This window comes from Lynx rufus, unplaced genomic scaffold (assembly GCF_022079265.1).
Source record: "Lynx rufus isolate CCGP_SWC_20201006 ecotype Redwood Valley unplaced genomic scaffold, mLynRuf1.p SCAF_12, whole genome shotgun sequence".
Classification (NCBI taxonomy): domain Eukaryota; kingdom Metazoa; phylum Chordata; class Mammalia; order Carnivora; family Felidae; genus Lynx; species Lynx rufus.
This window is the reverse complement of record NW_025814826.1, coordinates 48964781-48979693: the sequence shown is the minus strand read 5'-3', so window position 1 is coordinate 48979693 and position 14913 is coordinate 48964781. Positions and strand designations below refer to the sequence as shown.

Sequence of the window (14913 nt, the reverse complement as noted above, 5' to 3'; positions counted from 1 at the left end):
TTGGCTCAAGCCACGATCTCATGGTTTGTGAGTTCAAGCCCTACACTGGGCTCTGCACTGAGAGTGCGGAGCCTCCCTGGGATTCTCTCTCAGTCTCTCTCTCTCTGCTCCTCCCAACTCACTTGCACATGTGTGTGCTCTCTCTCAAAATAAACTTCAAACAAAAATTTACAAAGCTTAGAAAAATCTTAAGAATAGTACAGTGAATGGCTGTGTATTTTCATCTTGGGTTATTAGTTGTTAACTTTTTACCATATTTACTTTGTTTCTTTTTCCTTTCTTTCTTTATACATACCTCTTTTTTTCCTGAATTGTTTGAAAGTAAGTTGTATCATGATGCTATTCCCAAAATACTTTAGTGTATATTCCTATGAATAAGGACAATCCTCAATATTGTTAACACACCCTACTCCAATATATATCTGATATTCAGATTTCTTTGTCTCCCAAAATGTCCTTATAGTTCCCATATAGCTTTTACAATAATAATGTTCCTCATAAAGAGTAAACATTTTTAAACAAACATCTTTCACATTATATGATCTTTGTTCTTAGTGGCTTTAAGAATCTTAATTAGGTGTTTTTTTTTTTTAATGTTTTTTTTTGAGAGACAGCACGTGTACACTTTCAGGGGAGGGCCAGAGAGAGAGGAAGACAGAGAATCCTAAGCAAGTTCTGTGCTGCCAGTGCAGAGCCTGTCACAGGGCTTGATCCCATGAACTATGAGATCATGGTCTGAGTTGAAATCAAGAGTTGGATGCTTAACCGACTGAGCCACCCAGGTGCTCCTAAGTAGATTTATTTTTAATCAAAATATCACATTGTTCGCGGGCAGTTCTTTTTAAAGGCTTCAGGTATTCATTTATTTATCATTTCTTGAGCACCAATTTGCCACTGTACTGTGTTTTGTGTGTATCAGATACTTTGTGTTAACTTAGTGTACTAGAAAGAGAGGCATAGGAACAGATAAATTATAATACAAATAGATAGTTACTGAAATAAAGCGAAGAGCAAAGTACTCTAGAAACCTGAAGAACAGAACCATGAGCCCTGCCTGGAATGGCAGAATGTTCATGGGGTAGTGACATTTGAGATATCTCTTGAAGAGCGCAAAAGAGTTTGCCACACGAGAAAGACATTTTAGGTAAGTCTCAAGTTCTGAAAGGATGTTTGGCAGATGGTATTATCTGGAAAAATAGATTAGGATGCAAAAGTGAAAGGCCTTAGGAGTTGACATTTTATTTATCCTGTATACAGTGGGGAACAGGTGGAGTTATGACCTGACTGGCTTCTATTAGATGTATATACTTGTTTCCACACAATGATTTTCCTTTCCCAACAAAAAAGGCTTTAAAATTCAGAACATATGAGATCCTACCTTTAATAGCTTTCTGTAAGATACTGGATTATAGACCAACATGACAATAATTTAAAAAAATATATTTAAAAATTAAAAACTTAGGAATTGGAGATTTTTACTGGTGCTTTACATTTCATTTAAAATATAAGTGCTTTCTCAAGTTTTACCTGTTAAACAGTGTTTTTTCATTTCTTAAGATAGAAGCCTGCATTGAAGAGATTGTATATTATTATGAAGGAAATTTTAGCTGTTACTTCCAAGCTGCTCTTTAGTGTTCGTCACATTACTGTAAGAATGACATGAAAACTTTTATGTAATTACTCAGGACATTGATGGCTGTTTACATCATACTTTTTAGTGTTTGGAAGTGTACAGCTAAACTCAAGGGGTAGAATGAAGGACAACTTCTAATTCAGTTTGGTGGGATTTGCCAAGTTTCAGAGTAAGAAAATAGACAATTTTGATATTAACATCAGAAGATTTCAAAGTTCTCCCCCTCTGTGTTTCTCCCGTAGAACACTCCTTGCTAGGAATAGGAATGGTCAAGAAAATGAAAACATATTAATGCATTTTTTTGTAGGAAATTATATATATATACATACACATGGATATGAATGAAATGTCTTCACTCAGTGTAATATGCATGGAGAGATCAGGACAGAACTAACCTGTGGCAGTTGTATTTGTCTGGCCCAACTCTTTAAAAATGTCCAAGCTTCTTTCATCTGTAAGAAATGCTGGGCTTTTGGAAAACAAAGGTTTCAAAGTGAGCTTTCTTCTTAGCAGCTTTTTATCTTAATTAGCTTTAGTAAGCAATGACTTCAGGAAATGAAGAGATTCTCTTTTTAGGCTCAGGTTTGCTGGTTTGGGGGTTGTCTTTAAGATATTTTATGATATGAATAGAGAACGTCAGTACTGGGTTCCTGCTTTCTTCATGAGTGTTGTCCTTCCGTCTCAAGTAAGCACGGTGGGTCCCAAAGTGTAACTACTAGTGAGGACGGAGCAGTCCACGTCTTAACTTGAGAGAAGAGAAGAATGTTGTTTTCACACATGTGAGGATTCCTTGCCATTTAAGTGATTGGGACCATTTCAGCTAGAAGAAGTTCTTCAAAATGCTGTCACTGAGGACAGAAATCAGGAGTTATTTCAGGGCCTCTTACTAAGGAATGGAAATGATTGCTTTCAAATCATAGAATTTGACCTGTGGGGATATTAAACACCATCTCCGTTCAGTGCTCTCATTTTAGGGCCCACCTCCTGACGTGCCCAGGATCACAGAGCTAACATAATTTGGCAGAAGTGTTTTCCTCACTATACCACTGAACTTAATTGCACTACAAATAATGACAACCATTTTAAGATTTTATTTCATGATTTTAAAATGTGATGGAGCTTTGATCTTTTTTTCTCTTTTGTAATTTTAACAGAAGTACTGCTATTCATTTTTTAGCTCCCTCTTACGAGCCCTAAATTTTCATTTTACAAATCAGTTTTTTTTAAATATGAAATTTATTGTCAAATTGGTTTCCATACAACACCCGGTGCTCATTCCAACAGGTGCCCTCCTCAATACCCATCACCCACCCTCCCCTCCCTCCCACCCCCCATCAACCCTCAGTTTGTTCTCAGTTTTTAAGAGTCTCTTATGGTTTGGCTCCCTGCCTCTCTCACTTTTTTTTTTCCCCTTCCCCTCCCCCATGGTCTTCTGTTAAGTTTCTCAGGATCCACATAAGAGTGAAAACATACGGTATCTTTCTCTCTATGACTTATTTCACTTAGCATAACACTCTCCAGTTCCATCCACGTTGCTACAAAAGGCCATATTTCATTCTTTCTCATGGCCACGTGGTATTCCATTGTGTATATAAACCACGATTTCTTTATCCATTCATCAGTTGATGGACATTTAGGCTCTTTCCATAATTTGGCTATTGTTGAAAGTGCTGCTATAAGCATTGGGGTACAAGTGCCCCTATGCATCAGCACTCCTGTATCCCTTGGGTAAATTCCTAGCAGTGCTATTGCTGGGTCATAAGGTAGATCTGTTTTTAATTTTTTGAGGAACCTCCACACTTTTCCAGAGTGGCTGCACCAGCTTGCATTCCCACCAATAGTGCAAGAGGGGTCCTGTTTCTCCACATCCTCTCCAGCATCTATAGTCTCCTGATTTGTTCATTTTAGCCACTCTGACTGGCATGAGGTGGTATCTGAGTGTGGTTTTGATTTGTATTTCCCTGATGAGGAGCGACGTTGAGCAACTTTTCATGTGCCTGTTGGCCATCCGGATGTCTTCTTTAGAGAAGTGTCTATTCATGTTTTCTGCCCATTTCTTTACTGGATTATTTGTTTTTCGGGTGTGGAGTTTGGTGAGCTCTTTATAGGTTTTGGATACTAGCCCATTGTCTGATATGTCATTTGCAAATATCTTTTCCCATTCCGTTGGTTGCCTTTTAGTTTTGCTGATTGTTTCCTTTGCTGTGCAGAAGCATTTTATCTTGATGAGGTCCCAGTAGTTCATTTTTGCTTTTAAGTCCCTTGCCTTTGGGGATGTGTCAAGTAAGAAATTGCTGCAGCTGAGGTCAGAGAGGTTTTTTTTCTGCTTTCTCCTCTAGGATTTTGATGGTTTCCTGTCTCACATTCAGGCCCTTTATCCATTTTGAGTTTATTTTTGTGAATGGTGTGAGAAAGTGGTCTAGTTTCATCCTTCTGCCTGTTGCTGTCCAGTTCTCCCAGCACCATTTGTTAAGGAGACTGTCTTTTTGCCATTGGATATTCTTTCCTGCTTTGTCAAAGATTAGTTGGCCATACGTTTGTGAGTGTAATTCTGGGGTTTCTATTCTATTCCATTGGTCTATGTGTCTCTTTTTGTGACAATACCATGGTGTCTTGATGATTACAGCTTTGTAGTAGAGGCTAAAGTCTGGGATTGTGATGCTTCCTGCTTTGGTCTTCTTCAAAATTACTTTGGCTATTCGGGGTCTTTTGTGGTTTCATACAAATTTTAGGATTGCTTGTTCTAGTTTCGAGAAGAATGCTGGTGCAATTTTGATTGGGATTGCATTGAATGTGTAGATAGCTTTGGGTAGTATTGACATTTTAACAATATTTATTCTTCCAATCCATGAGCATGGAATGTTTTTCCATTTCTTTATATCTTCTTCAATTACCTTCATAAGCTTTCTATAGTTTTCAGCATACAGATCTTTTACATCTTTGGTTAGATTTATTCCTAGGTATTTTATGCTTCTTGGTGCAATTGTGAATGGGATCATTTTCTTTATTTGTCTTTCTGTTGCTTCATTATTAGCATATAAGAATGCAGCTGATTTCTGTACATTGATTTTGTATCCTGCAACTTTGCTGAATTCATGTATCAGTTCTAGCAGACGTGGTGGAGTCTATCGGGTTTTCCATGTATAATATCGTGTCATCTGCAAAAAGTGAAAGCTTGACATCATCTTTGCCAGTTTTGATGCCTTTGATTTCCTTTTGTTGTCTGATTGCTGATGCTAGAACTTTCAACACTATGTTAAACAACAGCGGTGAGAGTGGATATCCCTGTCCTGGGTATCCTCCCTGGATATCCTGATCTCAGGGAGAAAGCTCTCAGTTTTTCCCCATTGAGGATGATATTAGCTGTGGGCTTTTTATAAATGGCTTTTATGATGCTTAAGTATGTTCCTTCTATCCTGACTTTCTCGAGGGTTTTTATTAAGAAAGGATGCTGATTTTGTCAAATGCTTTTTCTGCATCAATAGACAGGATCATATGGTTCTTTTCTTTTATTAATGTGATGTATCACATTGATTGATTTGCAAATGTTGAACAAGCCCTGCAGCCCAGGAATGAATCCCACTTGATCATGGTATATATAATTCTTTTTATATGCTGTTGAATTCAATTTGCTAGTATCTTATTGAGAATTTTTGCATCCATATTCTTCAGGGATATTGGCCTTAGTTCTCTTTTTTTGCTGGGTCTCTGTCTGGTTTAGGAATCAAAGTAATGCTGGCTTCATAGAATGAGTCTGGAAGTTTTCCTTCCCTTTCTATTTTTTGGAACAGCTTGAGAAGGATAGGTATTATCTCTGCTTTAAATGTCTGGTAGAATTCCCCTGGGAAGCCATCTGGTCCTGGACTATTAGTTGGGAGATTTTTGATAACTGATTCAGTTTCTTCGCTGGTTATGGGTCTATTCAAGCTTTCTATTTCTTCCTGTTTGAGTTTTGGAAGTGTGTGGGTGCTTAGGAATTTGTCCATTTCTTCCAGGTTGTCCAGTTTGTTGGCATATAATTTTTCATAGTATTCCCTGTTAATTGCTTGTATTTCTGAGGGATTGGTTGTAATAATTCCATTTTCATTCATGATTTTATCTATTTGGGTCATCTCCCTTTTCTTTTTGAGAAGCCTGGCCAGAGGTTTAGCAATTTTGTTTATTTTTTCAAAAAACCAACTCTTGGTTTCATTGATCTGCTCTACAGTTTTTTTAGATTCCATATTGTTTATTTCTGCTCTGATCTTTATTATTTCTCTTCTTCTGCTGGGTTTAGGGTGTCTTTGCTGTTCTGCTTCTATTTCTTTAGGTGTGCTGTTAGATTTTGTATTGGGGATTTTTCTTGTTTCTTGAGATAGGCCTGGATTGCAATGTATTTTCCTCTCAGGACTGCCTTCACTGCATCCCAAAGCATTTGTATTTTTGTATTTTCATTTTCACTTGTTTCCATGTATTTTTTAATTTCTTCTCTAATTGCCTGGTTGACCCACTCATTCTTTAGTATGGTGTTCTTTAACCTCCATGCTTTTGGAGGTTTTCCAGACTTTTTCCTGTGGTTGATTTCAAGCTTCATAGCATTGTGGTCTGAAAGTATGCATGGTATGATCTCAATTCTTGTATACTTATGAAGGGCTGTTTTGTGACCCAGTATGTGATCCATCTTGGAGAATGTTCCATGTGCACTTGAGAAGAAAGTATATTCTGTTGCTTTGGGATGCAGAGTTCTAAATATATCTGTCAAGTCCATCTGGTCCAATGTATCATTCAGGGCCCTTGTTTCTTTATTGATCCTGTGTCTAGATGATCTATCCATTGCTGTAAGTGGAGATTAAAGTCCCTTGCAATTACCACATTCTTATCAATAAGGTTACTTACGTTTGTGATTAATTGTTTTATATATTTGGCGGCTCCTGAATTCGGCACATAGACATTTATATAATTGTTAGCTCTTCCTGATGGATAGACCCTGTAATTATTACATAATGCCTTTCTTCATCTCTTGTTACCACCTTTAATTTAAAGTCTAGTTTGTCTGATACAAGTATGGCTACTCCAGCTTTCTTTTGACTTCCAGTAGCATGATAGATAGTTCTCCATCCCCTCACTTTCAGTCTGAAGGTGTCCTCATGTCTAAAATGAGTCTCTTGTAGACAGCAAATAGATGGGTCTTATTTTTTTATCCATTCTGATACCCTATGTCTTTTGGTTGGAGCATTTAGTCCATTTACATTCAGTGTTATTATTGAAAGATGGGTTTAGAGTCATTGTGATGTCTGTAGGTTTCATGCTTGTAGTGATGTCTCTCGTACTTTGTGGTCCTTGCAACATTTCACTCACAGAATCCCCCTTAGGATCTCTTGTAGGGCTGGTTTAGTGGTGATGAATTCCTTCAGTTTTTGTTTGTTTGGGAAGACCTTTATCTCTTCTTCTATTCTGAATGACAGACTTGCTGGATAAAGGATTCTCAGCTGCATATTTTTTCTGTTCATCACATTGAAGATTTCCTGCCATTCCTTTTTGGCCCGCCAAGTTTCAGTAGAGAGATCTGTCACTAGTCTTATTGCTCTCTCTTTATATGTTAGAGCATGTTTACCCCTTGCTGCTTTCAGAATTTTCTCTTTATCCTTGTATTTTGCCAGTTTCACTATGATATGTCACACAGAAGATCGATTCAAGTTACGTCTGAAGGGAGTTCTCTTTGCCTCTTGGATTTCAATGCCTGTTTCCTTCCCCAGATCAGGGAAGTTCTCAACTCTGATTTGTTCAAGTACACCTTCAACCCCTTTCTCTCTCTCTCTTCCTCTTCTGGAATTCCTATTATACGGATATTGTTCTGCTTGATTGCATCACTTAGTTCTCTAATTCTCCCCTCATACTCCTGGATTTTTTTTTATCTTTTTCTCAGCTTCCTCTTTTTCCATAATTTTATCTTCTAGTTCACCTATTCTCTCTTCTGCCTCTTCAATCTGAGCTGTGGTCACCTCCATTTTATTTTGCACCTCATTTATAGCATTTTTTAGCTCCTCATGACTATTTCTTAGTCCTTTGATCTCTGTACTAATAGATTCTCTGCTGTCCTCTATATCTTTTTTCAAGCCCAGCGATTAATTTTATGACTATTATTCTAAATTCTTGTTCTGTTATATTGCTTAAGTCATTTTTGATCAATTCGTTAGCTGTCACTACCTCCTGGATTTTCTTTTGTGGAGAGTTGTTCCATTTTGTCATTTTGGGTAGTCCCTGGGATGGCACAGAACTGCAGGGCACTTCCCCTGTGCTGTCTGGAGTAACTTGTGTTGGTGGGCGGGGCCGCAGTCAGACCTGATGTCTGTCCCCAGCCCACCGCTGGGGCCACAGTCAGACTGGTGTGTACCTTATCTTCTCCTCTCCCAGGGGCAGGACTCACTGTGGAGTGGTGTGGCCCCAGTCTGGGCTACTTGCACACTGCCAGGCTTGTGGTGCTGCTTTGATGGGATCGGCATATTAGCCGGGGTGGATCTGCAAGGTGCACAGGGGTGGGAGGGGCAGGCTTAGCTCGCTTTGCCATCGGTGGTCCCCTGCGGGAGGGGCCCTGTAGCACCGGGAAGGAGGCAGACCCGTAGGAGGGATGGATCCACAGAAGCACAGCATTAGGAGTTTGCGCCGTGCAAGCAACTTCGGTGATGGTAACTGGTTCCCTTTGGGATTTTGGCTGGGGAATGGGAGAGGGAGATGGCGCTGGCCAGCACCTTTGTTCCCCTCCGAGCTGAGCTCTGTCTTCCGGGGCTCAACACCTCTCCCTCCCGGTGTCCTCTCACCCTCCCGCTCACCGAGCAGAGCTGTTGACTTATAATATTCCAGATGTTAAGTCCTGCTGCCTGTCAGAACTCACGCAGTCCATCCCCTCCACTTTTGCAAGCCAGACTTGGGGATTTTGCCTTACCGGACAAGCTGCCCCTCCACTGCCCGGCTCCCTCCCGCCAGTCCGTGTAGCGCGCACGGTCTCTCCGCCCTCCCTACCCTCTTCCGTGGGCCTCTTGTCTATGCTTAGCTCCGGAGAGTCCGTTCTGCTAGTCTTCTGGTGGTTTTCTGGGTTATTTAGGCAGATGTGGGTGGAATCTAAGTGACCAGCAGGACACGGTGAGCCCAGTGTCCTCCTACGCCCACAAATCAGTTTTTTTAAAGGAAAAATCCAATTGCCCTCAGGATCAAAACAATGTTCATTCTTCCATGCAAATTGAAGATCAACCAAAATCTTCAGAAAATAAGACCAAAAAGCCCACATAGAAATAAAAAGTAACAAAACTCTTCTCATAGGGGTTTAGTGCATTTGGCAGCGTTCACTGTGCTGCCTAATCATCCTCAAACTGACTTTCAAAAAACAGAACACCTTAGCTCATCAGAATGTACATTTTCCATTTGCTAATAATTTTTTTTAAACTTTGAGGAATTTTACACTCAATTGCCTGACTGGTTTCAGTGTCATCTACAACATAGTTCAGGATGGTTATTTGCAGTAGACATAATTAGGTGATACTGATCTTCAAGGCTAAATTTTCTTCCAGTATAAATGTACCCTAAGCTGTTCCAGTTTTCTTTACTGATGAAACGCCTATGGTTCACTCCTTTTCTTGCTGTGCCCATGAATAGATAGTGCTGGCTGCTGTGGCCTGATTCCTTCCCTTCCCTCAGAGGTTTGAGCCACCAGCCCTTGTAATAAAAGGCCTGGGAATCTGATACGTATCCTCTGTGGAGTCTTTACATGTATAAACTGTTTTCAGAAGGAGAATAATGAATGCCTACCAAAATTCAAGCACTGTCAGGTCATTAAAGTGTGCAGATCTGCATATTCTGGAGAAGGAAATGGATTTCCTGTGCAAAATTCTTCTTTTCACTCTGTACTGTTCTTCCTGTTCCTAGTTTCTCTGTAGTTTTTATGACAAAAACTTCATTCTCCTCAGGAGGTCTTGCCTCTTTCTTTTGCTTCTAACAATGGTGTGTATCTTTGACCTTGTCACATAGAAGCAAAATTGAAGGTGGTTCAGATAGGATTGATGATCGCCGTTTCATGGCAGGCAAGTTACCTAGCACAGTGTAGTATGTCATACGAACTCTATGAAGTTATAATTCCTCCTATATGAATTTCCTTTGCATGTAATTAATGTCATATTTACTTCTGTTGGAGTAAATCTCATTAGAATCTTTACTTGACTGATTGTATTTTATTTCCTCATGGTAATATTTGTTGTTGAAAACCACAAAGCTTAATATTTATGCTGTCTAAAATTTGCTGCAGCAACTTCTTTCCCTTTTGTCTTTCCTTTTTAAGCATTACAGTCTTTTGAAACTATAGTTCTTGGTCAAAATTAAGAATTTGTAGAGTTTATTTTTCTTATCCAGAAGAATTTACATGTTACTTTTCATTGATTTTAAGTTTTGTGCATCATTTTAAATTCCACCTAGAAATGATAGCAATCGTCTAACCCTAGATGACAAATTTCATCTTATCATTCAGTTCTATTTGATGGAAGTATCTGCCTGGGATGTTTTATTGGGGAAAAAGGGAAAGTGAGAAAGAACTGTGGTATTGATGTCCTCTCTACTCTGTCATTGATAATAAGATAAGGTATAATCTGAGATCAAAACCCTTATTTTGGAGGTTAAAAAAAAAACAAAACCCGAGATTCATCAAAGAAATTGAAAGAACCTGTCTGTAGTCTCTCATCTACTTTAAATTTAATCTCTACACAGTCAGCTTTCTTCTGGTCATTATGTGTTTTACCAGCTGTTGCTATCTCTGGGATTTGCTTTTTCCTATAATTTTTATCTTTTAAACATATACCTTGCAGGGGCGCCTGAGTGCCTCAGTTGGTTGAGGGTCCAACTTTGCCTCAGATCATGATCTCACAGGCTGTGTCAGGCTCTGTGCTGACAGCTCAGAACCTGGAGCCTACTTTGGATACTGTGTCTCCCTCTCTCTCTGCCCCTCGCCTGCTCATGCTCTGTCACCCTTGCTCAGAAAATAAATAAACATTAAAAAAAATTCTTTAAAAACAACATACACCTTGCAGAGCAACACAAATATAAAGGTGTTTAGCAAAAACATTTTCCTCCTCCTCCTCAATAAAAATTTAGAATCATGTTATTTTAAGTAGTTGTAGGGTTTATTACCATATTTAAAACCTGAAAGTAATAAATTTGAGAGGATAATTTGTTTCAAGTGTCAGGGTTCATAAAGGCTCTTAGAGTGCTATCTTCCTAATGGGCTATTCAAGAAGAAAATCAGACAAGATGAACAGAGAATGAATGAATGTGTAGTATTTACCAAAGAGGAGGAATTAATAGGAAGATCTAAAGCCTGAAAAAATACTGCTTTTGAAATATTAAATGTTTAGTGGATGTCTAATATTCATTTGGTAAGAATAGTGTAATGATAACATGCTTTACCAATTGTAAGTTATTTGTTCGTTCACTACCATTACTGCTTTCGGAACAATTTCTGAGTATCTGTGTTAAGATGCATTTTTAGAGTAGAGGGTTTGCCTGTTGTGCCTAGGTCATTAGACGGCCCCTTTTAGCACAGTCCTTTTTCTCTGTATAGGTTCTGGAGCAGTTCATGGATAAGTGTACATATTGACTTCTTTATTATTTACTTCTTAGGTACTTCACATGACTGGAGGTTACGTTGTGGTGCTGTGGACTTGTACTTCACACTTTTTGGCCTCAGTAGACCTTCCTGCTTGCCCTTGCCAGAGCTTGGGTTGGTTCTTAATCTAAAAGAGAAAAAAGCTGTCTTGAATCCGACCATAATTCCAGAGGCCATAGCAGGCAACCAAGAAGCTGCGATTAATCCAAGTAGTCACGCACAGCTAGTTGGATTTCAGAACCCTGTAAGAGTCACATGCATTACAGAAGATACAGTTTTATTGTATAGAGCTCCCTAGGGAAGAGAAGTTATTTTTTTGAACTGGCAAATTTTAAAGCCACTGATAGTTTCATGTACCGCTTAAACTGCTGGTTGACAGTAGTTTAGCACTTTACAAAAGTTTATAAAGCACTACTGACAACTACATAGCTGCACATAACAAATGATGTGCTGCCAGTCCATTTACCCCTTTTGTGATGACATAATGATGTTTTTGTACTTGAGTGTCGAATTTCTTAGAGTAGCAGAAAATTGAAGTGAATATTTCATCTTGTCTGTATATCATATTAACAAACTATTTGAACATAGGGGCTCTGAATTTTTTTGCTATTCTGTGTAATACCTAGCACAGTTCTAAGCATATGATAAATGCCTGGCAAATGCTTGTTGAATTAAATAAGTAACAGTGAATGGTCAGGTAAATGAGTACACTGCTGATTTGGGAAGAGATTATGCATTACGTGGTTTTGTTTTGTTTTGTTTTAATGTATGCATGCATGTGTTTGCCTTTTAAAAACCTTTTACTTCCAGCTCTGCATTGTGAAATTACCAGATTTTTTTGTAGAAAGACTTTTAGCATACTTAACAATCATTTTATTGTAATTCAGAGAAAGTTTTCCAGAAATGATTTTCTTGTTGGTAACAGAATGTCCACAATAATGCAAGCTTCATTTTTCGCCAATATTTAGACCAGATTACTTGCCTGGCAATTCCCTACTGGTGTTTTGACACTTGAAAACTGAGATTCTCTTTATGCAAGTTAGTAATAATCATTTTAAATTACTTATTCACCTGGATTTTCTGGAATATAATCGTACTTATTTGTTGTAAATTTAAAATGTATCCTAGATTTTGGGTTATGAAGAAGTAAGATAGACCTTTCCATAGGAAAAAAGGGTCTCATTAAAGTGCTTTCTCAGATCGGAGTATTTATAAATCTGTATAAATGAATAGGTTTCTAATTCTTGCCCATATATGTTAATTTATTCACATTCATTCTTGGAGTCTTCAGGAAAAGAGAAAATGACACCAAAAGATACATTCTTTTGGGAAAACTCTTCAAGTTTACTTATATACCTCCCATCTCCCCCAAAAAAGACCAGCTGACAGGAAAAGGTGAAGTTTATTTTAAGCCCACTGCTGATAAATTTTAGGCACTGGGCGTGCTCTAATCTGCATGGTTGCTGTAGCTATTAGTGTTCAGCTATAATATGAGCTACTTGTCTTCAGAAATCTAATTTTGATCTTGAATATTGCCGCAGGAAGATGATCACCTTGCCAAGGAAGCATCATGTAATATGTCAGCTCATCAGCAGGGAGTGAAGAGGAAGGCTGATACACCACTGGGGTCCCCACTAGAACCTGGTCAAATACTGGAGAAGAATGAGGATAGCAGTAAAGTCAAACTCAAAATCAGAGTAAGAAATACAGGTTAAACCTGTATTAATAGTGTAGGATATTCACCTTCTTGTAAATCTTTTTGAATACTTCCAATGGTTTTTCCTTAGCAGGAACAGATGGGGCAGACTGAATCATAAAGAAATCCAAATGTCCGTTTAAGACCTTCCATCTGATCATTTAACTTGTATTATCACATATTTCTTCTCTGTTTGGGGGAGGAACTATGTGTATATGATCTGCCTTGGCTCACTACCTCTTCCCACAACATAAGAGTAGATTTTAGTTGCTATTTCATTTCCAGTAATATCCAGTCAGCTTCTTTAAGAGGCTGGACCATGTAATCTTTTCTTATTCTTAATTCTTTCTGAGAAAAAGACTACTTTTCCTTTTAAGATGTGGGGGTATATTCTGTGGCCTCTCTGCTACCTTTTCCTAAGAGCTAAGATCCAAATGTAAAGTGATGTAACGGTTCTTTTTCTCCTTTGTGTATGTGTTGTAGTTTTCAAATTCTCAAGATGAGGAGGAAATTGATATGGACACTGTTCACGATAGCCAGGCGTTTATTTCCCATCATTTGAACATGCTTGAAAGGCCATCAACTCCAGGTGAGATCAGTGCATAGCATCCGCAGGCTCATGAAGAGAGCTCATGCGGTACTGCTCTTCTAAGTGCGGTATTGCTTTATTTACAGGTGAACATTTGAAAGTAGCTAGTACAAAATACTGGTTGTAGCAGATTATAATGCATATCAGCAAAGGAATACATTTTTAAAAAGGGTTTTGTTTTTTTTAATTCTGTTTTATTTTGGTCCTTAAATTTTGGGCATACTTCTGGATTTGTTTTTTTAAAAATCCATTCATCAGATTCCTTCCAGTGGCTTTAATTTTTTTGTGTGTTTCCTTTTTTTTCTTTTTTTGTAGTAGGCTTGACCTCAAACTAAAATACTAGATCTGTTTTCTATTTATTTATTTATTTATTTATTTATTTATTTATTTATTTATTTTAATGTTTATTTATTTTTGAGAGAGACAGAGATAGGATGCGAGTGGGTTAGGGGCAGAGAGAGAGGGAGACACAGAATCCGAAGCAGGCTTCAGGCTCCGAGCTGTCAGCACAGAGCCCGACACGGGGCTCGAACTCACGAGCTGTGAGATCATGACCTGAGCCGAAGTCGGACGCTCAACTGACTGAGCTACCCAGGCACCCCTCTATTTTCTTTTTAATAACGTAACCATAATTTTAAACTTTGACTGAAGTTAATGCCTCCCATAACACTGCTACTTTCTCTTTTTTGTGTGCCCATTTCACGTAATATTGTAGAAGTCTTAGACTTTTTTTGCATGCGTCTCCCAAACATCATAATGTTTTCTTTTGAAAATAGTACCTGAGGCGGTATTGAGTTGATGTACTATAATTTATCTTATTTTGGGGGTTGTTTCAGGGTTTTTGTTTTTGTTTTTTTTAATGGGTGATTCTGCACTGAATACCTTCATACAGAAGCTTTTGTTTCTTTTTTGTTAAATTATATTCTTTAATTTCCCAAAATATTTTATTGGTGAAAAGAGTAATTTTAACTGTATTATGAGGTACTTCTTCAGAAGGTGTTCACGGCTCTTGATTCATTTTGTTATAATGCTTTTTGAAGAGCTAATACCTAGTTTATGTCAGCATTTTTTAATATTCAGGGATAAAGCATTGATGTAACTTGCATGTAAGTTGCAAAGCATAGTAATAAAACAAATATCTGTGAACCTGCTCTCCACCTTAACCTGTATGATAGACTCCATGCCGTGGTCATTCCCTTTATGCCTCTCCCCTGATTCTGTCCACCTGCCTTTGCACCACAAGTAAATATGGTCTTGAATTTTCTTTTACTTCTTTTAACCATTCTGTTACTTTTCTTTATAGTGTACCACATAGATATAGGATTTCCTTATACTTGTTTTTTTAATTTTATGAAAATGGTATGATATGA

At 38.2% G+C, this 14913-nt stretch overlaps 1 protein-coding gene across 3 annotated transcripts in view; it reads left to right on the top strand.

Annotated features, from left to right (window-relative positions):
- TAF2 (TATA-box binding protein associated factor 2) overlaps positions 1-14913 on the top strand; it is a 97169-nt gene that overhangs the window by 69404 nt on the left and 12852 nt on the right. For 2 of the 3 annotated variants that reach the window (XM_047074130.1, XM_047074132.1), the window contains 3 exons: positions 11273-11502; positions 12800-12955; positions 13438-13543. In XM_047074130.1, coding sequence (XP_046930086.1) covers positions 11273-11502; positions 12800-12955; positions 13438-13543 — 492 coding nt within the window. The remainder of the gene's footprint in view (positions 1-11272; positions 11503-12799; positions 12956-13437; positions 13544-14913) is intronic. The other variant, XM_047074131.1, reaches the window with a different exon arrangement.